Raw genomic sequence first — 26,055 nt, 5'->3', positions numbered from 1 at the left:
ACTGCTCACTGAAACCGAGTGCCTCTTAAAGAGGCAGGCACTTAAATCAGAGCCTTTTAAACATTGCTCACGCAGACCAGCACTCCTCGACTCCTGATTACGAATGAGTCACCAGCCGATCCTCACTGCTACCGTCTCAACACGATCAATCCGGTGCATTACTTTCTCATAAAAAGCTGTTGTGCGCGAGCCCATATATGGAGGGTGAGCTTCCGGAGCAGAGCCTGAGAAACCAAGTACATCCCCCATGGAGGAGGGGGCGTGGTTTTGTGTATGCACTCTTAGCGAGCTTCTCCATTCCAGAATCCACTGCGAACAAGTACACGGAAGTTTACCTCTGACAGAACTATCACTCTCCTTTATATAAAAAAAAGAAGCTATAGAAAGAAGAAGATTAAGGATTTTTCATTTTTCAGTGTCCGACGGTAGGTAGCTTGTGTGCTTTTATAACATTTTGGTGATTTTTTTTCATTAAATAAGTACTAAAATATGCAATAACTGTACTATAACATTTTGGTGATTTTTTTTTCATTAAATAAGTACTAAAATATGCAATAACTGTACTATAACATTTTGTAGTGACATCAAACTGACAGTGTTGGCAGTGTTACCACCGCCCTCTGCTGGTCAAGACTAATAACTGACTTAAATACATTGCAATGACTGTTTACTCCATCTCCCAAGCTCGGGAGATCAACTTGGTTTCTTTTTTTTCGACTTGGTTTTTTTTTTTTAAGTCCAGTTGTTAAGGCACAAAATACATTTTCAGTTGAACTTTGAAAAAGAAAAAGAACTATTATGCAGTTTTGCATTGTTTACTATTTAATTTAAATTTTCAATTTAAATTAATAGGCTTCTTCTTCATTTGTATTATTCTTTTATTTATATCGTGAGAGAATCATATCGTGAGTTGAGTGAATCGTTACATCCTTACTACATATTGTCCTTGACTGTCATTATAAATATGGGACAATTTTACTGTAAAAATGTGGAGTGAAATATGGTCAAACTATGAACAGATTACATAATTAAATGGTGTTTTTCCTGTTGCTCTCCCCTTATGGTACTGCTTCAACAATGATACTCCCACGAGGAGCGACCAGGATTTCAAACATGTTTGATTTTCTTACAACCAATCGATTGCTGATCGGGATCTGGTCGTGAGGTGTTGATCACTTCTTGTGACCCCATGTATACAACTACATGATGCACGAGTCATATCATTATGGGAGGACAATCTATTTATCTAGGTGGTATAGATTCAAACACCAGCTCAAAGTTTGAAAGTCCAACAATTTATACATAACTATTAATTAAATGGCAAATCTGAGTGTAATTAATGTCATCTTGTGAAGTTGTAGAAAACACACTGAATCATTGAACATTTGTACAGAAGATGCGTTTATTCTGATAGTTACATTTATTAAGGTTTAAACACACTGCAGCCTCTGTGTGCAAACCTACAGATGTTCCAGCTGCTGACAGTCACTGCTCAGTGATTCTGAACATGATGAAATATTCACTGATGTCCTTTTCCTTTCAGAGCTCGGCCTGAAAATAAAAAATAATAAATAATCTGGACTCATTGAGAAGTGAATGAGAGTGTGGGAGCTCCTGGACAGGCCCCTCCCACACTGCTGCTGGTTCCCATTGTAGACTTTAAACTCAGAGGATGAAGTTCTGGATCAAAGTTGTGCAGCTCTGCTTCCTGTACGTCTATGCAGCAGAGGGTGAGTTACTGGTTTCCATCTAGATGTGATGTATGAAATAAGTCCACCTAGTGGTGACTGAGGGTAATTACATGTGATGTCTGAAGAACAGAGAACATCAAAACAGATCACAGGGATTTCTAACTCTGAATTTTTCTTTCTATCAGGTTTTACAGAGATCAACGTCTGCTGTGTTTACGGAAGCAACTGCACCTTATCGTGTAGCTTCAGACAGGAAACAGATGATCTCTACTGGTATTATATAACAAGGACAGGACAAGTCAATGTCCACTCATTTTATAAGAACAGAGACCAGCTTGACCATCAGGATCCTAGTTTTAATGGTCGGACTTCACTGGTTGAGGATCAGGTCACTGGGAGGAAGACAGCACTGATGTTGAAGAAGGTGAAGGTTCAGGATGAAGGAAAATACAAATGTTTCGTCAGTAATCATGATGGATATATGTGGTCCTGCAGGTGTACGGTAAGAGAGTGATCCAAATAAAGACAAAGATTGAGAGAAGAAGTTTTCTGTGCTCCAGCAGCTCTGTGACGTTCCTCTATGTTCATGTGTTGTTTCATAGCTCCAGTCCAAACAGTGGACATGGTGACATCAGGAAACAGCATCACCTGCAGCTCAGAGGGAATCTACCCTAAGCCTGAGCTCACCTGGTCCTCCAGCCCTCAGTCCAGCAACACAGTCCAGCAGACTGAGGAGAAGCTCTACAACATCTCCAGCTCTATGAAGCTCTCTGACATGGATGGAGATCAGCTCAACTGCACCGTCAGCACTCGGTTCAACAACTTCACGTCCACTTGGATGAAACCCAGTGAGGAGCACAACAGCATTAAGTGTTAAGATTAGCTCAGCAGATATGTAGCAATATTAGGCTAAGATGTTCACTTCTGGAAGAAAGCATGAACATTTGTACATGAGGGTTTTTGAGGATGCTGTATTTATTTTTAATGGGATCCCCACTGGCAAAATAACAGTTCCCATTGAAAATCAAGAAATACAAGATGGAACCATCCATATTTCTATTTTGGATATTTTGTCATAACTTTGGTTCTATTTGACAGAGGCATGATCTCAGTGATGAATTATAGGTTTTCAGGGTCAAGAAATGTAATAATGTATCTTAAAATACTGTAAATTGTGCTCAGAGCAAAATCCAAGATGGCCACTATCCATATTGCTAATTTCAATCTTACCATAACTTTGGTTCTGTTAAACGTAGAAACATGATCTTTGTGACAAAATGCTCCATTGTTGTATAAGATTGAAATACACACTGTTCACCATGGACACACTTTAGTGTGAACAACAGAAATGATGGACACAATCAGAGAAGAAGAAGAAACACTGACTTTGTGTTTCCTCTGTTTCAGGTACGAGGTCACATGTTTTCCTCTTGGTGTCACTGATATCAGTTGTAGCAGCTGTTATGGTACTGATCTGTCTGTGGAAGCAACAAAAAGGTAATGTGTGTGTATCTACAGTAAATTGATACTTTAAAGTCCTCACACGGACTTCACACATGAAGCTTTCTTTTTCCTGACTTTTGTTTCTCTGATAAAGTTCTGCAGCAGCTGGAAGGTGAACGCACTGAATAACATCTGTGTTTGTTTCCAGAAAAACTAAGAGACAAGAAAACCAAAGGATTTAGAGATGAATCCATTTGTGATCCAGAAAGCCCAGACAGTTCCCTTCATTCTAATGATGTCCTGATTGTGGACAAAGTGTCAGACAGTACAACAGCTTCCAGCAGCTCCTGAGTGTGACTCCCAGTGTTCCCAGCTCAGCACAGAGAGAGACTCAAATTTTGTCCAAAGTCACATTTTGTCAGAAACTATTCATTGAAAAAGCAGAGACTTTAACTTACGAGACAAAATGAACCTTTGTGTGTCTTTGTTCTCTATTTGCTTTATTCTTTTTAAATTATTTTCTCGTGCTAAATACACCACTGCTGTTGGTTTAAAATCAAAACAAAGACCAACAGACTGTGAATCTGTACTTTCCCCGAGAGCCATCACCACTCTGAACTCTCATATGTTAACTCTACCACAAAACTACCCCAGTGTGCCATAATATAATCTGTGCAATGTTTTTATCTTCATGTTTATAAATATTTCTCTTTTATCCCTATATTTAAGTTTGTATTCTTGTAATATGTTCTGCACTGTAAAGAAAAGCTTCATACTTTTTATAATGACAAAGGCATTATGAAGTGTTGAGGCGTTTTTTTAAAAACACTTTGGCTTTTTCAAGAAACTTGAAAATACAAAGGTGAATGATGCTGTTTAAGTTCTAACAGTGTGATTAAACAGGCTCCAAATGTGAGGGAACAGATTCCTCAATGTTATATCTGGTTCCAAATCTCAACCCTACTTATTAAAAGTCCTGTTTTTTTGTATCAGGTTGAGTCGCATTGTGTAGAATTTAATTGCCATTAAATTGCAATTTTTTATTTTTTTATTAAAATGTGTTTTAAAAGGATAAAGCTGGTTTTTGTTCCTTTTTTCTGTGATTTTGGTTCCATGTGTTGCTTTTTCCATCAGACCTGAGTGTTAGAATTTGGTCTCCAACCATCAGTTCGTGGAACCTTAGGTGACGAGGTCTTGTTTTTAAGAAATACCTACTTCCTCCAAGGAAACGATCCATTTTGCAACTTAATTTCTAAAAAGCTTCTAATTAAAAATCAGTGTTTTCGTCAACCTTTACTCATGACTGTGACGAGCTAAACGTGGCTCTTTTATAACGAAACAAGACAATCCATGGTTGAGTGTTTGTTAATACAACAAGGCTGGAAGAAAACGTTAGTGGATGGCCTGTCAGACGTTCAAAATGCACAACATTATCTTCTATTGTGAGGGGTAATATGTATGAGGTGCTGATTGTAAAGTTCTTCATGTTAAAATAAACAGCAACTTTGTGCAACAGTTAGTGTCAATGAGCTTAGGTGCTTCTGGTGAATTTGCATATTAGCTAAATATTTAGTTTAATCTGTGACAATTATATTCAACATTTACCATTTAGATTTAACATTGACACTTTACCAAGAATTTTTTTTTTTTTACAAAAATTCCTGTAAATCTGGTCAAAAGTAAAGTCAGAAAAACATCTTAGTCTTCTTTATCCTTCTCTACATTCCATACATTTAACAGATAAAAAAAAACATACTTAAGAAACATTAGTTTCAACAGATTTTATTCCCCTAAACCACAGAATAGTTTACAGATATTTATGTCATTTAGATCAGATTAAAGAAATGTAAAGGTGCAGAACGTACAGGAGAAAGCTTTAGGATAGGTAATGCACAGAAGGGTAATGTAAGCGAAGTGTAATTTCTTCATCATTGTGAGCAAACATCTATATATTTAAACTTTTATTCCTCACCATCAAAGCCCTCTTATATCTAGTCAATAAATGTCAAAGGGCAACATTTTCTTCTCATCTCAACGGAACTGTAGTGGACTCACACGCAGGCCAATCACATCCTTACCGATCTCTGTCACCTGAAGGGAGATGAAACCACACGTCACAGAAAGAAAAACTCAGTAATAAGTCATCCCTTAGAGTGGGTGGAGCCTACCTGTGTGACTCTGCAGACTTGGCCCTTGTAAGGTGGGCAGTAGCAGGCTCCAGACAGAGGACACTTCTCAACGGGACGTCCACGATAAAGCGGAACAAAAGAGGCGGCGCATAAGTCGAATGGATTGTGTGGGTCATAGTTTAGTTGGTGGGCGTCGGTCAAGGTCTTCTCACAGGCTGCTAAGATCTTGCGTGTCTGGATGTTAACGAGACATTTGAAATAGGAAAGGTAAAGTGACACAAAACGTTTCATTCATTACACTGATGGAGATGTTTTTTTTATTTATCTTTTAATCAGATAAATCTATAGTGTTGTAGGCCAATAAATCAAAGATCTGGCAGATGTTTATTTTGGGGCCTACACAAAGGGCCTGTACTATGAAGTTGGATACGTAAATCTGTGATATCTCCCCATTAGCAGGCTTCACCTAACCAAACATTCTCTGTCAGAGAACACCTGCACTACGAAGCAGGATATCAACACGTTCACTTCACCCAGGTGATTCCAGTCTGGCTACGTTCACGTTCACATGAAAGAGGTGGAGATTGCAACTTATGTCACAATTGAGGAATAATTCTCTGAAAATATGAAAACCAAAAACAACAACGTTGCTGCAGCAAAAGGAAGGAAGGAAGGAATGCCTTAAAGTGAAACTGATTCGTGTCACTTTATTCAAGTATAGACCTTGTCTGTGGCTCTGATGTTACGTTCATACAGCTCAGCCTGCATCATAAGCTGGACTATATTTATATTTTTTTACAGCCTGTATTATCTGACAGGACTGGGGATCTCAGCGTCACCACGGAATGAATGAATGAATGAATGAATAAATTTATGGGTCTGAAAGTGGCTGATGCACGTAGGTTTTATCAGCTGACTAATGTAAGTCAGTCCATCAGATAAAAATCTCTGTTTCCTATAGGATGTCATAAGTAAATAAAAGGATTGTATCAATGTCTAAAACAATGATCCTGCTTTTATTGGGCAGGTCGTTTTCTAAGAACTGATTGGTCAGGAGGCGGGACTAAATGCTGGCTTGAATCTTATCCAGGATTATTATTATCACTGGACTACAGATTTATCTGATAATAAAATTATTGTCTTCCAGCAGCTTTAAACAGTAGCCCCACAAACCTGCTGTGCAACATCTGGTCTGGGTCCCAGCTCGAGGAGGCGACGTGCGAAGCTAGCGGCCGTCTTAAAATTGCCCAGTTTGAAGAAGAGGTTCAGAGCCGTGCGCAGAACCAGCATCATGTGGACCGGCTGCAGGTTACAGTGGGTGAAATACGCAGCCATCTACAAAAGAAACACAAAGATAGAAGATGGTGGAATTTACTCCATTTACAACATTTGTAGGTTGTAAAGTGTCACACTTTACCTCACAAAGCCTCTTCTGCTGCTCCAACGTGTCTTTAGGCAACTTCTTCCTCTCAGTCTCCATCGTCAGACCCACGATGTATTCTCGACAGATAGTGATCAGCTGCTGGGCCTGAAAAAAAAAAAACAATATTTATCACAACAACCATCACGATAGATACATGAGTATGGAAGAGTATTGCATTCACTTAAGGAGAAAAAAAAATCTGTTTTTTGCTGAATTATTAATTTTTTTGGTCCGTTTTTCGGGCAATTTCGAGGACTTTGCGGTTGATTAGAATGAAAGCCTACTCAGATCTGTGGGACATAGCAACGTTTCTTATTTATCTATTATTTCTTAATTAATCTGAAAAACAGAGAGAAATAGCCCAAGAAACAAACCAAGTGAATGTAATACACTTTCGTACTTTAAAAATAAACCTGATCACACACTAAACAGCTTTTTATTTTCCTTACCTCTGCAATCTCTTGCTTGTTATCCACCACCAGAAGAGGAACCGACAGCAAAATGGTTCGGAAACGCTCAACGGCTTCCTCGAAGCGCCCTGCGGTGGTCAGCTGGTAGCACTGCTGCAGGCGGGAGATGAGGTCGGAGAGGCGTAGGCCCACAGCAGGCAGACCCTGCTTAGCTCCACAGTCCTAATAAAAAGCAACAAAAAAGGAAATGTGTATTTGAAGTAACACTTGAAAGAGAAGTTATTACATTTATTTATTGTTGGTGTGGGATAACAGGGACCAAACATCATCAAATTTAATTTGCCAATAAGTCGATCACCAGACATGAGGGAGATTAGTGGTTAATACAGCGGTTCCCAACCTTTTTCTTGCTGTGACCCCATTTTTATATCACAAATTGTTGGTGACCCCAGTGACTTTCTTTCTCTAAAATGAGTTTGTTATACTGTGATACAAATACAAAGTGATAATAGGCAACAGCTCAGATATTTTCATTCTGCTTTTGATTTGAACTAGATTTATATTTGACAAAATGAAAGTCCTTCCACTGTGTGACCTTTTGTGGTAACGGAGTGGAATGGACAACTCAACGGTTCCTGCCCTTCACTGCCTTTTTATCTTTTCAAAAAGTTTTTCTTGGGTTTCCATGGATACGGTTGATCACAAAGTGGAAAGGAAAAGGAAAAGTGCTGAAAATCATCAGCGTTGAAAGCTTGGATGTTTTTTAATTTATAAAGCAATGCACACTTGTTATTTCAGTAGGTAAAAGTATCTGGCCCAGACATTTTTTCCCCCCAAATGTGTCCCTGATGAAAAATTTGCCCATATAAACATTTATTAGCAGGAAATCTGACTTGTTCTTGCGTACCTTCCAGTTCCTCTGAGGATGGCCGCGCAGACAGGGCAGTGAGGGGAGTCCCAGGTAACAGGTGCTGCCTCTGGACAGGGTTTGCATGAACAGAGACTTGTAGGGGCTGAAGTTCACCACCCCGACCTGGTCGTGAAGAAGCTGTAAACAAAATCAATTAAGAAATGTTTTAATAAAAAGTTACGTTAAAAAAAACCCAAGTATAGAATATATAAAACATTATGAACTGACTCTCATGGCTGTTTCAAAGGAGCCGGCCAGAATGTGGTCCACTGGCAGCTGGGAGTTGTTGCACCACATCTGGGTGGGACTCATGCCTTTGGTGGGTGGAACGAAGAAGCCGTCCTCTGCTCCTCCACCTGCACCACCTGGAACATCCTGTTAATTGAAAAATACTTTACGCCACTACCACAGGACAACACCAACTATATTTTTTTGGGTACATAAAATTTTTTCCCAAAAGTGTGTCAACAAATGTGCTCCTACCAACTCTGGAGGAAGGTCCAGGTCTTCTTCCACTTCCCATCCTCCTCTTTCTTCTTTACCTAAACCATCATCTCCCAATCCCTCCCGGGCATCCATGAAGCCATCTGAGCAAAAAGATTATTATAAATAATATGATCAATAAAAGACCTGATCCCCACAAGAGAAATACAATTTAAAAACAAAAAAATAAACACATATTTAGAGAATTCACCTTCATCCAGCTGGAGTTCAGCATCATCTCCCCATCCCTCTCCTCCTGCAGCATCCATATCCACATCAGCAGCCATCTGACTGGCTTTCCCTACAACAGATTTATTACAAGGATGAAATCAAATGGAACAAGTGAAATGTTTTGTGTCTTGGAACAGAGTCAAAAATATAATCTTGCAAAATCCAAAAAGAAATAAAGAAATTTGACCGGCGTTCCTTATATGATATTAGATTAGATTTTAATTTAACCAATAAACGAGTATGAACACTAACTGTGTGTTCACACCCAACGCGACTGTAGCGTCTGCAGTCACTTCAATCACTCGTGATGAGTCGCTTGAACATCGTGGCGCTTTTTGGTCACTCCCTCACTTCATCGCTCCAGTGACGTGATGACCAGGGAACAGTGTGCGTGTGGCTGTAGAGCCGGTGACAGGGGAGAGAGAGGGCTGATCACTTCTTCTCTGGCCGTACGTTTACAGCACTTATCAGAGACAGCTCTGCTTTTACAGCTTAAATGATCAACCTACGGAGTTACTAAAGGATGAGTTCATCCAGAATGTAGCCTTATTCAAGGAGTTAACCAACTTCATTTTGCCCCAGTAAGTTGAGGAAGCGTACAGCCCTCCGCTGTAGCCGTGTCACTGTAGTGGGAGGGAGGGGCTGCTGCCTTGGCTCTACAGACAGTGAAGGACGGGGGAGTTGTCACTTGAAGTTGCTTAAAAATTTCAAATTTTTTCAACTTTGAGCGACTAGGTAGCACAGGACCTAGTTGCCAGAATCGCACAAGTCAGGTCGCTTGAGATGGCGTCATTTACATTGATTTTTGAATGTAATCTAGTCGCTTCAGTCGCGTTCGGTGTAAACGCACAGCATGGCAGTGTTTGAAATGTCATTCTAATGTACTACTCATACTAAGTTATAATATATTGAGACATTTTTGAAGTATGCACGGTGGGCACACTAGTCATACTCAACCATCTCATGATGCATTGCGAGTGGAACATACAATAGTCCTGGGACCGACTTCAAACTAAAAGTCAAACGTCCCGTTTTCAAAACAAAAGCATCTCTTCTTAGTTTTTTATAACGCTTCTGTAAATTGGGCTCTTGTTTTGAACTTAACTGGAAGTTTTGTCAGTAGCAAAATGGAGGGTCTCTGAAAATCTCCGAAATGTTGGAATCAAATGTGTTTCCGTAAGTTTAATGGCCACATGTTGATATTCTACTTGGTCACTTTCATGCTTAAAATGTTTTCAGAACTTTCAAAGGTGGAGAATCAACAGAGATATTTAGCCTCAGTGTGATTCAGGTTTTTGTCGTATGTTTGAAATGCATCTTGGGAAACTTGGAAGTATACTTCAGTGGGAATGCTCATCACCCTAATCATACTTAAAGTATATAGTAGACAGTATATACCAATTGAGTTTGTAATGTATAGTACGTTAGTGTAATATTTTAAACAGCCTAAGTCTACAAACTCACCCTTTGAAGCAATGGCTCCTTCAAAGAAGCCTTTAGACACAGTGAGCAGAGGCCAGTTGGTGTCCAGAGGGTTGATGGGTGGAGGGGGCTGCAGTAGCTGAGCATTGGGGTCCACCTCTGGCACCTAAGGGACACAATATCAAGTTATTAAGCATCCCAGAGTGAGTAGTTAGTTCTCCCTTTCCAGCCGTCGTCTGGCTGTACCCCTGGTCCCAAAAAAATAGACACAAAGACACATAATTCTAAGGGGAGGAGGAAATGCTTACAATTTTACTGTTGCTGCTGTTATATGATCATGTAACAACTGACATTATTGACATCAACATCGTGGACTGCAATTGTTTTGGTGAACACACCGTCTCTTTTTCTGGGTCAAAAGTCTCTTTCAGAGCCTCAGCCTCCTCATCCAGCCCATGTGTGGCCGCCGTCAGGTAAGCCAGTGACTCTACAAACACACACACACACACACACCCAGCTCAAGTATGTTTACCATTAACAATTAGCAAATCACGTGTAAGCTGTAGGAAAGGCTGAAGCAAATTATTTTCCAACGATATTTAAATTTTGTAACTGTTTACATGACATCACCTAGACCAGGGGTTCTCAACCTTGGGGCCAGGACTCCATTTGCGGTCACAAGACACTGGGTGGGGGTTGCCAGATTCCTTCAAGAAACTAGGAATATTTTCTGAACAATTTGAGCCCATTTTTACCCTTTTTCTGCAACTACCATGCCATATTTTAACCTATTTTCATTACTTTTTCTCACCATATTTTGCTTTGACCTTACTCCCATTTCTGCCACTTCTACATCAAATTTGAACACCTTTTCTGCACATTTTTTCCACCTAATGTCACATATGTTGACCAATTATCTTCAATTGAACAACATTCCCAATGTGCCAGCTTAAACTAATTGTTCCTACCACTGTTCTTCAATGTTCATGTCTGTGTTCAACCACCTTCGGGTACAGTGGGGGGTCCCCGGTCTCTGGAACCTTTATTTTGGGGGTCGCGGGCTGAAAAGGTTGAGAACCACTGGCCTAGATGACTGGGAGCTTTAAAATAAGGCTGGACACCAAGACAAAAATGTTTAAAATGAACAAACTCACTCTGCCCACAGTTCTTCAAGATCCGAACCATCTCGCTGACATCGCCCAGGTAAAGCGCCGCCTGGTAGTGACCGCTCATGTCCTTCCTGATCTCAGCTAGAGTAAAGAGCACATAAAATATTAACTGAATTCTAAAAGGAAACAAAATATGCTCCATGATCCAGTCTTTGACTTTTTAAAGTCACAAACCCTCGTAAAATCATCTTCATCACTTACCAATCTTCATCATCTTGCGGAGCTTGGCCAAGTTGCCGGTGAGGAGGTAGAGGAATGTTAGCTTGTCAAAGTTCTTGGTTCTCTGGTAGCACATTTCCACCACCTGGTGGTAGCCCTGGAGCAGCGCGGCCTCGCCAAGGCGCTCCCAGCAGCTGCGCTCGTCCAAAGCTTTGGCTGCCTCCAGTGCAACCTGTGAGCAGAGACACAAACACTAAGGTTATCTTTAACCCTTAAGGGACGAACCTTTCCCTTTTGTGCATCGTTCTGCATAAACGGGTGTAAAATAAAAACTAGAGCAACTTGAATGCTCATTCTTTTTGCTACAAAAAGCTAAGACGTTTAACTCCATCTTACGTTAAAAAATGACACTAGTTACGCCATCACTTAAACACTACAAGCAGTGGAAAAACCATTACGTGCAGCGCCAATTCAACTTTGCCTGCTTCAACAAACAAATTCATAACTAATCATATAGTTATTCAGTGTTTTTTTGGTCTTGCAGTAGGGATTTAAAAAGTAGAATAGTCAATGTGCCAAAAATAAGAATGAAATATGGTGAAAAGAGGTTAAGAGAGACAATAATGGGTCAACATATGTGACATTAGGTGTAAAAGTGGGGAAAGGGTTTATAAGTGCCAAATATGTCTTAAAAGTGGAAAAAATGTGCAGAAAAGATGATGGAAATTTGATCGAGAAGTAGCAAAAATTTGAATAATGTAACAAAAGGAGTAAGAATATGGCAAAAAAAGTGATGAAAATAGGTTGAAATGTGGCAAGTTTGGTATAGTTGCAGAAAAGTGGTAAAAATAAGCAAAAATGGGCTCAAAATATTCAGAAATTATTCCTAGTTTCTTGAAGGCATCTGGTGACCCCCTCCCAGTGTTTGAGTTTGAGAACCCCTGACCTAAACAACTAGATTAGCATGATTGGAGGACCATTTCAACCTCTTCATCTTCAATGTTTTTTTCTGTCAGTCTTTCACGTTACATCAAACATCATCTCCTGTCATCTTCTCATTCACTGAACCTTTCACTCCACCGGAGGGTTAAATACTCACCTCGATGTTTCCACATTCCAGAGCCAAACTGAAGCGGGTCTTCTCATCTTTGACAAAGTGCAGAGCCACCTCAGGGTAGCCTTTCTTCTGCAGGTAGGCAATGATGGACTGACCCACCAGCTTGGCGTTTCTCACCATGTGGAGTACCTGCAAAGAAAAACAGGAATAAGAACCTAGTGCTTCAAAGCCAAAGTGGAAGATAATTAAAGGAGTAAAAAAATAAAAATAAAAAAGGAGTGAAGCCAATTCGGAATTTGACCAACCTCATCATATTTGCGATTAACCAGGGCCAGTTTGAAACGGTATTCTGTTGGATCGATGGTGAGCACGCGGGGTCTGCAGTCCCTGTCCAGGCAGTAGACGTTGTTTCCCCTCACGCGAGTCACATAAATGGGCAGGTCCAGAGTCCTGATGATGCCATGATCTCTGCAAAGAACACATTGGAAAGCAGCATTATTAGACTTCTGCCTAAACCACTGGAGCAGTTTCCCTCCTCTGCTGCTGCACGTACCCAGAGATGAGGGCGTATTTGATGTGGTTGGACGTGGTGTAAATAAAAACACCGCTTTCATCCCAGGCTCCACTCTTCACCCGGATGTTCTCGTGAATGTTGCACAGACTCTCCAGCTTACGGTTGCAGATCATAATGGCTGGAAATAATAATAATAATAAAGTGAAGAACATTTTATTTGTTCATCTGCAAGAGACAATTACAGTTTACTGGCTACGTTTACATGGGAGCTTTAATTCCCCTTTAATTCTCTTTAGAAAGACAAAAAATGACATTGTGAACACCTAATTTGGAAAATGGTGATTCCAAATTAAACTTAAATCTGAAGTATGTGGCTGGTTTATTGTGATTTTAATACCAAATGGAATAATTCTTTGATCGTATACTTCCATTCTGCTTTAAATGTATTCCGGTTGTTCTGCGCATACTCGTCCTGTCGCGATGACGCACTGGTATTATTAAATAAGAGACATTGCCATATATGAAAAGAGTGGATGAACGGAAGTATAAACGTGGAAATTGTGAAAAGTGAAAATAGTACTTATGTGGTTTTCTACACTGTAACCAAAAAGAAAAGTGTAATGTTTTGTGTTTTTTTTTTTGCAGAGACGTGAATATGTCACATTTAGAATAATTTAATTCTGAACAATTAATTCCAAAATAAAAAAACATCATGTAACCATGGCCACTGTGGCTAACAGTTTCCCACAATTATATTGCCTGGTAATGAGTGCGAAGCCTTCAGTAATTTATTTATCAGGTTAGTAAAATAATCAGTCCTAAAAACACGTCAGAATAAAAACTGTTTCCTCTCACCATGTTTAGCCAGCAGAGCCACGTGGCTGGTGTCCGCGCTCCAGACCACATACTTGACCTTGGCGATCTTAACGGTGGCCAGTGAGCGTTTCTGCTGGACGTCAAACAGCGTGACACCGTCTGCATCGCGCAGCAACAAGGAGCCGGTTCCAGCGTAGAAGATTTCCTCACAGCTCTGCACCGGCACCTTCTTCACTATTTCGTTCTTCAGGTTTTTGATGAGAAGCTTCAAAAAAGACAAAAAAGTAGTTTTTAAAAAACGTAAATTCTGACTTTCAACTCAGAATTAAGAAAAAATTCAGAATTCTGAGAAATTCTGATTTTGAATTCAAAATTCTGACTTTTCTTAATAGAATTCTGATTTTTTTTTCTTAGAAGTGTAATTTTAAACTAAAAATTCTGACTTTTTCCCAGAATTCTGATTTTTTTTCTCTCAGAACATCAATCATAATAAAAAAATATTGGACCGTATTTTTATTTTATTTTATTTTTTTCCAGTGGTCCTAATCATCTTCCTTATAAAAAGACACTTACTGAATGCATGCGGTCCAGGACAGCAAACCGGTTCCTGGCCACCCAGACTGCAGTCAGGCCTGAGGATCTTTTCCCTTCAGGTGCTGGGGAAACAAACCTTATGTACTAAGTTCGTGATAAAACAGTGACATTCAAATGCTAGTATTTAAAAAATAACAAATTCAAACAAAAAAATTCACAAATGTACAAAAGTAGTTTAAGAGCAAAACAATACATTTTCAATGGAAAAAAGAAAGAAAAGTAAAAATGAATTTTCCATACCATCGGGGTTCTGGGAGTCACTTTCTTTGGGGATGGAGTACAAGTCATATGTGCTGTTCTCCAAGTTTGTCGCTCTCTGTTAGAGACATCGAGTATTTTGATAAAGTAATGAAACCCAGCAGTTTTATGCCAATATAACCATTGACAGTGTGTGTGTATCTTTGTGTGACCAGAGTGAGAAACACTCACATTGCAGAGCAACACAGCATTCTCAGCTGGGTTGTAAGACATGCTGAACACTGGGAACTTTGAACCACTGGAAATAGAAGAAAATCAAAAAACTATTTATAGTTTAATTCCTTTTCAGAAACAAAATTACTTTACATTGTGAAGAGTATGCAATTATGTAAATCAATCATAAATAATTGTTAAAATTCTGAGTCTTTTGCGTTATATTTTTTAACAGAACTATAAAAGCATCTTTCAAGCTGAAAACGCAGACATCACATACCTGCGCAGCTGCATGATAGCAGTGTCCTTGCTGCTGATGAAGTCAAGCTGTCTAAGGTAGCGATCTTTCACGTAATAAAGCATGTTGCCGTGCACGGCGTATGCAGGACGCTCACGCTCCAGCTTGAACACGATCATGCCGCTGTCGTGACCTGAAAGATAAAACAACTAAATACTTCGACACAGCATTTTAATGTTTTTAAGACAATTCATAACACGAACTCAAATATATTCTCTCAGTGGGATCTACATTCATGGACAAAAATATTGACAGACCTGGAATTTTTCCAGAAATTACAGCATTTCTCCCAGAAATAGATACAATTACAAATGTTTTTGGTATACACATGTTTATTTCCTTTGTGCAATGAAAAAAACACAAAAAAATGTATCTTCTGCTTTTCTGTGTTTCTTCAATGCACATAAAGGAAATAAACACGTGTATACCAAAAACATTAGTAGTTGCAACAATTTCTGGGAGAAATGCTGTATTATCTGGAAAAATTCCAAGGGTGCAAATACTTTCATCCATAACTGTACTTTCCTTTCAAAGCTAACCATTAGCATTGCCTACCAGCAGCAAACAGGTTGAGATTGGGATGGGCCCCGAGAACCCAGAACCGATCGTGATCCCGTCTGAAGGTCTGCACCCCGGTCCTCTTGGACATGTCCCACACCCTGATGCTCTTGTCCTCAGAGTTGGACAGAATGAGTTCCTGACGAGGGTGGAACACGGCACATGACACGTTGTTGTAGTGACCGCGGCACGTGTCCAGCTCCCAAGCTTTAGAGTCTGAGTGGGACATGAACAAGAATGGAAGATAAGTTCATTATCAAAGAGTGCAAATAATGTTGAAGGCAAAAAAAATAAAAATAATTTATTAGCAGCACATATTCAAAACATGTTTTTACAAAAAGAGGGACTTTATAATTTAAGAGGGCGATGAACATGGAACAGTCTAGATGTTAACTCAGGAATTGTTCATGCATGAAACCATTTAAAAAATATATAAAGAAATTATTTTCAAAAGATATAGTGACGACAATTCTTAGCAGTAAATTTCTATTTTGTTTACCTTATATATTTATGGTGATGTTTGTTTGCTATTTTTTTTTAATTAATTGTAAGACTTTTCTAAGTGAAATGAAGAGTTTAGATTGTTAATTATTATAATGGTAAGTTAGTTAATTAACAAAAAATTTTACATTAAAGTTTCATTTATTCTGACAATGTTTTTTCAGGAAATTTTATCTCCTGACATGTAGTGATTGCTTTGCTGTATCCCAAGATGCCTCTGAGGAAGACTGACAGTTAGCAGTCGAAACATCTCAAATATCCTGAAAAAAATTGTCTGAATAAATGAAACCACAACATATTATTAAAAAAACAACAAAATGAATTTGCTGAAATTAACAAAAAAATTATTTATGGATAGGAGGTGGGATTAATTAAGTATGTACTTCTTCCCACTACTTTTCGGAAATGAAAACTGAATTGCAAAATCGTGTTCTGAATCTTTTTGGGTTAGGGTTATCACGATAACAGAAGTAAGAAGAAAATAAAAACAGCCAAATATCATGTTCACAGCAATTTATCGTTTCTTTATTTGCTCACCGTTCATTCTCCAGATCTTGACCTGCCTGTCGTCAGCTCCAGACACGATGAGGGGCAGATTGGGATGGAAGGCTGCCCAGTTAACCCCACGATCGTGACCCTGGGTACGGACACACAAGTCTTTAACATCCACTTTGTCTGCTGTGATCAAACCACATATTTCTTAATCATAACACATTGAATTCAATGCATTATTCAAGTACTTGTTGCTCAGATGATCAAACATTAGAATGACAATTTAAAAACCATCCACTGCTACTTACCTCAAGAACATGCTTTACGACCGCATCTGAAGCTCCAAACAAATCAACACCAGAAATGCCTCGCACTTCTGTCTCTACAGCACCCGGTGACAAGTTCTTCTTCCTCAGACCTAGAACCATCATTCCAAGCCAGCACCGTATGCAGGAAAGGAGCCGTAATTATGTTACACAGGAGACGAGCACAATAAAGGAGACCATGGAAAAGCATTATTGATAAATACTTCATAAAAAAAAAAAGCCAATCAATGAGAAAGGAACTTCTGTGAAGAACAAAAAATGTGTCTTAAAACCTTTGAAATGCACTTATTAGAAGATCTATGCCCAACAAAATACATTATTTTGCACCATATTTGTTTTATTAACTTTTAAAGACTGTGATTACTCGCTGACTTCAGCCACCAGAACGTGTCACCGCACTGTTTGAGGAGAGTAAAGATCCCTTAGGAGAGCTCTTCTCTACTTCATTGTCTTCTACCAAACAGCAGAGTGGGGACTGTCGCCCCCCTGTGGTCAGATATTTTTTTCATGCCAAAACTGTTTTTATCCCTTATTTATGTTTTTTTTTTTAAACAAGAGGTTTACGTTGACATCTTTAACTTTTCCTGATTATTAAGAGCAACCAACAGCAGCATAAGTTGGCATTTTGACTGAAAAAGCTGCTAAATTATCTAAAAATCAGGCTGAATGTTTCACTCCAACAGAAAACAATAGGGTGTTTACAGGCAGTGGGGCCGTGTGACATCATCAATCACTGGATTTTAAGATGAAGGAACACAGGCTCTAAAACGGTAAAGTAGTTCCATTTTTAAAAGTTAATAAAGCAAATATGGTGCATAATAATGCATTTTATTAGGCATAGATCTTCTAATAAGTACAATTCAATGATTTTAGGGACATTTGTAAAAACATTGGAGGATCCCTTCAGAACTGTTGTACTACTGAACACACACAAGGGGGGGAAACATGAATGCAACCTGTGCTCCCTCATTACCCACCAAAACTTGGGTCTGGAAATAATCAGTCCTGCAGCTGCACTGCTGATTGGGTTAATAAACCATTGAAGAATAGCAGAAGAGAGCAGCAATTACAAAGGACTTTTTTTTTTTAGCAGAGCAGCATTGATCATCTTCCAGAACCAAAACAGAAGTAGGTGGAAAAAAAGAGTGTGAAAGCACAGTTTGCATTTAAAATCCTTGCCCTTTGAATGATTGTAGTGAACGAGGAGTTCAACAGCATAATGAAAGGATGTAAAATGGCACTGGGAACCTATAGTGCAGGCGTGGATGGATCCAGGGAGAGCATGGGATAAGGAGGATGCAGCCAGTGGGTGGACTTGATGGAGGAGGTGGTGGAGGCTTGCGTAAAGACGAGCTCTGATGGGGCGTTGAATGTCAGGAGTGAGAGAATGACTGAGTCACATGCACTGCTCTCTAAACTCAGTCACATGTTAGCACTAAAGCTAACCACAATGTGGTGCAAAGAAAATGGCTTTTTTTGAAATATAAACATTCTATATTTCACGAGGAGTAAAGCCAGTCGTGCAAGTTATTTTAACATCAACACAAAGAAAACATTTTAACTTTAAACAAGTTAGTCATGATGCAATTAAAATTATGGTAAAATTAATACAAGAATAAGAAACTATTAAGAGTGTGAGGGGGTGCAAAGGTAGTTTTCCCTTAAAAATACGATAAATCTATATATAACAGAGGCCTTAAACCAGTGTTTTCAACCTTGGGGTCGTCTGAAGTGTCTAGTACAGGGGTGTTAAACTCATTTTAGTTCAGGGGCCAAATAAGGAGCAGCTTATCTTACGTAAGTGGGCTGCAGGCAGGAAAATTAGTAATTTAATCATTATTGTGCTCCAGTTTGCACTTTCACGTATATATAAATTAGAAGATATGCACGGCAAAATGTGACATATCAGAATATGTGGGTAAATATGTGAATTTTGGGGCCAATTTTTATGTAATTGGGGAAGATTTTGTGCAATAATTTGAAGAAAATTGCAGCATTTTGGAGAAATTTAGTTATTTTAACAATTTGAGAATGAAAATGACTGCCATGTGATATAAGCATACGGGAAAATGTGAGCCCTGCTAATATTGTGGTGTTTCATTGAAAATATTTTGTAGATGACTAACTGAATTAGTTGGTAATTTACACAAGAATTAATAGATTCTCTAATTTTTTTCTGTTATGGGCTGAATTGGAGGGTCTTAAGGGACAGATTTGGCCTCCTGGCCTTGACTTTGATACGTGTGATCCAGTAATTTATAAATAAATGGTTTTTTTTACAATACTGATTAAAAATATATTTTAAATTCTAAAAAAAATTTTTTTTCAACTTAAAACAAAATTTAAATTTAAACAACTGTATTCTATACTTTCACTTTTTCAAATATAAATTTAGTTTAAATTAAATGTAGTTTAAATAAAATAAATTATTTAAATAAATAAATAAACTATCCGAGTTGGAGCGTCTTGTCACTTTGTGCACTAATCCTGGCTACTCAGTATTTGTTACGCATTGTAAAAACATGATCAAAATATAATTATAGAGAAAAAAACGTATTTGGGGTCGCTAGAAATTAGTGATATCAAAATGGGGTCAAGGTCCAAAAAAAGGTTGGGAACCAGTGCCTTAAACCAATCATGCAGCCATTACATAAAAACACCTAAGAGCTAAAAACAAAAACACAGATTGACATCACTTTGTGCAGTGGGACAGGCAACAGTTAATAGATTAAAAACAAAAGGTATGACAGGAAAAGCAAACACAGGCCTGTTAATGTTTGGGTTAGTGAAACTATGAAGAAAAAAAAGGCAAGAAAGTACATCAACAACAAAGATTTCAAGAGCATGCAAACTCTCAGAATCACCTCTCAAATATTAAAAACCATGTATTTGTGACATTGATCAAATTACAGGTGTAACCCTCTGATCCTGGAGGCCTATTGTCCTGCATGTTTTTAGATAAATCCCGTCTTTATCACACCTGAGTGCAGTAGACGAATAAAACTAGAAACATCCAAAACCTGCAGAGCATCAGCCCTCCAGGAACTCCAATTGACACCTTTTATAAAAGTGGTTTTGATCAAGGATGTCACTTTATTACAGAGAGGTGTTTCTGAAAACAGCCCACAGAGATTTGTCATCTACAAACTGAAGAAGAAGAAGAAGGCAAAGTAAGGGACAAAAGCACCTGCCTGTGCCTTCTTATTCCTTCCTTCCACTCTTCCCACCTTCACTCATTCCCAAATTCAGCCCACTATGTTCTAATCCACTTTCCCCAAACCCTCACCGGAGATATCCCACACGCGCACGGTCTGATCCAGACTAGCGGAAACAACCAAGTCTTCAGATGGGTGGAACTGGGCACACATCACGTAATGGTTATGGCCGGTCAGCACGCTGTAAGCAAACAAGGAAAGAAGACATTTAAAATAAATTAACTGAAACAATTAAATACATAAGAATGAAAGAAAGTCTGCAACACGGGCGATATGGACCAAAATTCATGTCTCTGTATTTTTACTTAAAATGGCAATAGAGATCTATGAATATATATATATATATATATATATATATATATATATATATATATATATATACAGATCTCGATTTTTTAGAAAGACAATTCTAGGTAAAATTTACTGATGCAAAATGCACACAGGCACATTTATTAACAATCAGCTGCACAATATGTGACACTTCTGGCTTTTTCTCCTGTAAGAGACAGCACGTGTGAGTGAGTTCTGTAGTGTGACTGTTCTGAAAAGCAGTTAATGCAGAAACTCTTAAAATAAGTATTTTAATACAAAATAAGCTATAAAATAAATATATCGATAAAGACAATATTGTAATTTTCTATATCATCAAAATAGAAATGTTTATATATCTTGAATCTCGAGATATACAGATATATCTTCTTCAGAGGCGTCTGCTTATCGTTTCGATGTTTCCTTTGAAGTTTCCTTGACTTCCACGTAATAATTATGATCATTGTTATGCAGAAGTCAAGGAAACATCAAAGGGCGCCTCTGAAGAAGACTGGCAGTTGTCGGAATAAATTAAACCTTAACATATTATTCAAAAAGATTATTGCTGGAATTAAAATAATAACAGTAGTTGACTCAATTAACCCTATTTAGCATGTGTGGTTTTAATTGTGGGAAGTCTAACAGCCAGTAAAGTCATCTAAACAGGGAAAAACGTTGCAATGGAAACAAAACCTAAACTTGTAAATTATACTGGAATTGAGAGAATTTTTAAATGGAGCTTAAAAAGCATTTTATAACATCTTATCTTACCAGACGCAGGTCCTGGATTGCCAGTTCCAGATGCGGATGGTCTGGTCATCTGAGGCACTCAGGATCCAGGGATACTCCTGCAGACATGGACAAGCTTCTTTTAACTTATTCACTCAAAAACCGCATACATTAGATAAGAAAACGCTAAATCTTTAATATCTAAAGATGAGAAAACAATAATCACAGTTAAGTAAGAAATGGCAGAAGAACTCACATGATGGAAAAAGGTGGTCCTGATGTAGTCCAGATGACCCAGGAGTGTGAAGAGGCAACGTCTGAGCTTGTAATTCCACACCTGGGAAAAGCATCGTTACAAATATTTTAAAAAGATAAATAATTTATATAGTTAGCTGAGATTTCCACCCGTTGATATCATTGTGTAGCCATAACACCTTGATTTTGTAGTCATCTCCTCCAGAGACAAACAGAGGCTGCTGTTTGTGGAAGTCGATTCCTCTAACAGGGCCTGTTGGCGACACCAACAGAACAATATATCATTTAACAATATGTAATATAACTCATTTAACTTTGGAAATAAACACTGTCCTACCATCATGCTCGTCGAATTTATCGATCAGCGTGCACATCCGGTAGTCCCACAGCTGGATAACGCCATTGTGTAAACTAGCGAGAACCCACGGCCTTTTGGGATGAAAACTCAGCCCTGAAACGTGTTAATGACACAAAAGTCAAACAAGATAATAAACTATTAAAGATGACAAAGCAAACTACTACTGAGATATAAAACCCTAAATAGAGATTCTAAAGTTGGCGTGTTAAATCAGCTTTATCAGACTAATGATGCATTTAAAGTCATTTTAGGGCAAAAAAAACAACCTATTTAGAATCTAGAATATATCAGAGAATCTTAAAAAACTCATTAGTTAATTAGTTATAATTTCTACATTTACAATTACTTCGAAACACAAGTCTTAAAGGGATATTCAAAATGTTCTAATTCAGTAGATTATTCCAACTTTTATCCTCATTTTAACCAACCACTCCGTAAAAATGTTAAGAATGCGGTGGCTTACTTGATTTCTTATTTACTACAAAATGGAACACACTTCTTCAGTCATCGAAAAAAATAAGAAACAATTAGATTGTCCAGAACTGAGATCTCTTTATGCCTACTTCTCTTTTTATATGTTATGATGACACTTCTTTACCTAGAGGTTAAAACTTTCGATTAGTTATTGGTCCAATCATGTTACAATCAAGATTAATTAAGTTGGTAGACATTAGTACAAAAATGTTGCTACACATTCCCATAACCTAAATATCCTCCATTATTAGATTTATTTACATTTCTACAGACTAAGATATATGGCAACAAAGATCCTCTGCATTAATGTCGTACCATAAATAATCCCATCAATGTAAAACAGTCATAAATACCACATTGTCTCAGAAGAAAAGATTAGTTGATTATAGGAAAAAACACAATGCAACCAATAGGCCGTATGTCAGTGGTTCCCAAACTGGGGTATGTGTACCCCTAGGGGTACATGAGCACATTAGAGGGGGTACTTGGACAGATTTAACAAATTATCAAAAACTGTTTTTTTTTTATTTATTTTTTTTAGCAAATTCACCACAAACTACCAGTAATATTGTTCAATAAATTACTATGTTGTCTTGTAATTTATTTAAACAGGATTATTTTATGCTGTACAGGCCATTTTATTACACTTCTGGCAATATGAAACAATATATAGCTATATTTTACAAAGGAGACCGTATTTATTTACGTTTGAAGTAATCATATAAGTTGCATGATATATTATTTTTAAATAATTTACACTTTGCACACATTGTTTTGAATTTGTAGATTAAGACTTAGGAAACCAATGTTTGAGACACATTTAGGGGTTTATGAGAGACGATACTTATGAAATGAAGAGGGGGTACACATGATTTGACAAACATACAAAGGGGGTACATGGGATAAAAAAAGATTGGAAACAACTGCTGTATGTACATAAATAGAACAAATTTGATAAATATTAGCGGCGTCCCAATCCAATACTGATATCAGATATCAGTTCGATATCAGCCAGAAAACGAATATCGGATTTTATCGGACTGCATCTAAAATGTCCGATATAAGCGCTCCGATAAGTTTTTGTTCCCATCATATATTGACAGTTAAAAATAACTGAAGTGAAGTTTAATTGTTGACAATTGTTCTCTGTTTGAGTAACATCACTTGATCAAGCCTTTTCTAACATTCCACACTACAAATCAAGTAGTAAAAGTATGTAGAATTCGTGCTGATATCGCATCGTAACGATATCGGCCAATACTCAAGGCTGCAGTATCGGAAGTGAAAAAGTTGTATCGGGACATCATTAATAAATATTAGTGAAATGTCCGACTATTCTATTTTTCACATCTTTTTTAAAACAATCATTTCAATTATCTTTTTAATCCAAACAAATACAAATACACAAACAGTTAAAATATAATGCTCAGTCAACACATCCTAAAACACCTTGTTGTTGAAAAAAAAAATCCAATAAAAATAAATCCAATAATTATTTCCCTACACATTTAAATGTCCCTGCTTTTTTTTAAATTTATTTTTTATAATAAATAAATGAACTCACTTCAGTGACAGCTGGAAAAAAACTCATGCAACATTAGGTTTCTATATTTTTGGAGTCTTTTTTCATTACTAAACGGAAAATTGGCTTAAGTGATGTTAACTACATAATGTAGTTCAACTACTTATCGCTTATATAAACCATAAACATACTGTGTATTTCGTCTTTCCATTGAATATTAGCGATGGGCCTCTCCCTTATGCTAGCTATAGCACATCGCATACATTACCTAAATTATAGTTTCCTAATCTAGATGTTCATTAATCTCCAACTCTTTTTTGTGTGATATTTTAGTATGACTATGATATAATAATGTCAGCAAAGTATTAAAAAAAAAAGCATAACGTCAAAATGTACCGCAGCTCAATAGCCTCCACCATTAGCATTGCTGCTAGCTCCGAATGCTTACCTTTAACACGAGCCGACTTGGTTTCAAATTTTGTTAACATTGCGAATATCTAACGCTAGCATAAACTTGTTCAATGATTCTGTCAACAGTGCACAATCACTAAAACGACTCTAGTGTAGCCGACAGGTTAGCAGAAGATGCTCAATTGCCGAGTTATCTGTGAGTCTCCTTCCTGACACGTAGTCCGATTTGTTTTCCGGTTTGGAACAATAAAGTTTTACATTGAATAGTTGACGCAGAAAGCGCCACGGCAGCAGCACATAGAAAACATAAGATAGAACTGTTCTGCCTATGGACATGTGACACCAATCACCATAGGTGTGTCACCTTTGATATATATATCTATGTGTGTCACTACCGAATCCTTTAAACGCCTGCGCGAAACGCGTCTACATCAGGTCGGCCTATTTTATGGAAGTTCGTGTACTATTTAAAAGATTGAAACCCTGCTATTTAAAAATAATTAAAAATGTGTGGCGGCGTCCGAATAGTCCCTCCTAGCTCATTTCCTACCCCCTGTTCTTAAAACCCCTGAAGTGTTTAAGTGGTGGCCATGATAAAAGAGCGTTCAAATTGTCTTTAAGATGAGGAAAGGAGACGCGGGAGTGACAGTCTGTACCCTCTAGAAGTACATCTAGGCTAAAATATCTAATATTGCAATTTGTTGGGTTGCCATCTTCATTCCAATCTCAGCATTTAAAAAGGAGACTTTTAAATTATAAACACGTTTGTTTTTGTTTTGTTTTCAAATATATTTTAACATTAAACATGATGAGCTTGCAGCTCTGTTCTGTTCATATTTGGATTTGTGTTTTGCACGTAGTACTTTGTTTGGGAATCCTCAGTTTAACGTAAATGTGAGCGAAATATTGGTTTAATATGCTGAGATAGAAGCTAAAAGAATGATTATGGCAACCCAATTGTGATATTAGATTTTTATTTTTTTTTTAAATAATAAAATGTAGCTTTTTTTTTAAAGTTTACATACACGACGGGTTCCGGCCTGTATACTCAACATGTACGTGAAAAGAAAATGGGCTTTTTAATAGACTTGGACATTAATCTTATTTATTGGAAATGAATGACTTGGGTCTAAACTATAGTGCATACATATAAGTGGAATCACCACAATCATATACTTGCATGTTATAGTGCAGACATTGGCAACTTGTGGCACGCAGGCCATATGAGGCCTTCGGTCTAATTCTATGCAGCCCCCAAAACAAACAAAATCAATTTTTTTAAAAAACACTGGACATTTCAACAGAAACACTGTACACGAAATGAAAGAAAAACACAAAACATTGAGAGGAACACACAAAGACAAAAATAAATGAAATAAAACTGAAAACAATGCCTTCTATAACGGACACATAGGCATCCGTGTGTGTTTGTTGTTTGTGTTTATTTATATTTTTTGTACAATGTATTTATTTGATTCATTGTTATTTTGACTCAGTTGATGTTTTGAAGGGATTGGGAATGTGACTGTGTATTTGATCATAAACAAAAGTGACTGCAAGTATGATACTGTACCAGTTGTAATGGAATTAATTTGCAAAAACAAATAAAAAAAAAAAACAATATAAGGAATGAAAAACAGACAAAAACATCCAAAAACATGACAGAAAAACACAAAAAAAATACGAATACAAACACACAGACCCTTCATTCATTCCTGTTATCGCTCAGATTGGTCGTTATTCTA

At 37.7% G+C, this 26,055-nt stretch overlaps 1 protein-coding gene across 1 annotated transcript; it reads right to left on the bottom strand.

The window, feature by feature from the left end:
- Positions 1-5,165: 5,165 nt before the first annotated feature.
- LOC114479575 (coatomer subunit alpha) lies at positions 5,166-24,565 on the bottom strand. Its single transcript, XM_028473319.1, has 30 exons — positions 24,348-24,565; positions 21,883-21,996; positions 21,725-21,798; positions 21,547-21,627; positions 21,333-21,409; positions 20,324-20,433; positions 17,020-17,129; positions 16,757-16,856; positions 15,716-15,934; positions 15,143-15,293; positions 14,881-14,947; positions 14,692-14,767; positions 14,431-14,513; positions 13,897-14,122; positions 13,081-13,219; positions 12,833-12,995; positions 12,570-12,716; positions 11,513-11,702; positions 11,297-11,392; positions 10,541-10,629; positions 10,185-10,308; positions 8,701-8,790; positions 8,490-8,593; positions 8,235-8,381; positions 8,004-8,144; positions 7,136-7,318; positions 6,681-6,791; positions 6,437-6,598; positions 5,303-5,497; positions 5,166-5,225 (listed from the first exon to the last, which is right to left on the bottom strand). Exons 1-30 carry the CDS (start codon positions 24,385-24,387, stop codon positions 5,166-5,168), a joined length of 3,669 nt encoding a protein of 1,222 aa, XP_028329120.1. The 5' UTR covers positions 24,388-24,565.
- Positions 24,566-26,055: the final 1,490 nt, after the last annotated feature.

The sequence above is a fragment of the Gouania willdenowi genome, chromosome 17 (genome assembly GCF_900634775.1).
Source record: "Gouania willdenowi chromosome 17, fGouWil2.1, whole genome shotgun sequence".
Lineage (NCBI taxonomy): Eukaryota > Metazoa > Chordata > Actinopteri > Blenniiformes > Gobiesocidae > Gouania > Gouania willdenowi.
The sequence above is the reverse complement of the archived record's forward strand: the minus strand, read 5'-3'. Positions and strand labels throughout refer to the sequence as shown.

Bases quoted from the DNA above. Each gene is read 5' to 3' on its own strand.
- LOC114479575 (XM_028473319.1), bottom strand. From the start codon at position 24,387: ATGTTAACAAAATTTGAAACCAAGTCGGCTCGTGTTAAAG. The intron at 16,857-17,019 runs GTAAGTAGCAGT...GTCCGTACCCAG, and splicing joins TCGTAAAGCATGTTCTTGAG to GGTCACGATCGTGGGGTTAA. The intron at 12,996-13,080 runs GTACGTGCAGCA...TGTTCTTTGCAG, and splicing joins AAATACGCCCTCATCTCTGG to AGATCATGGCATCATCAGGA.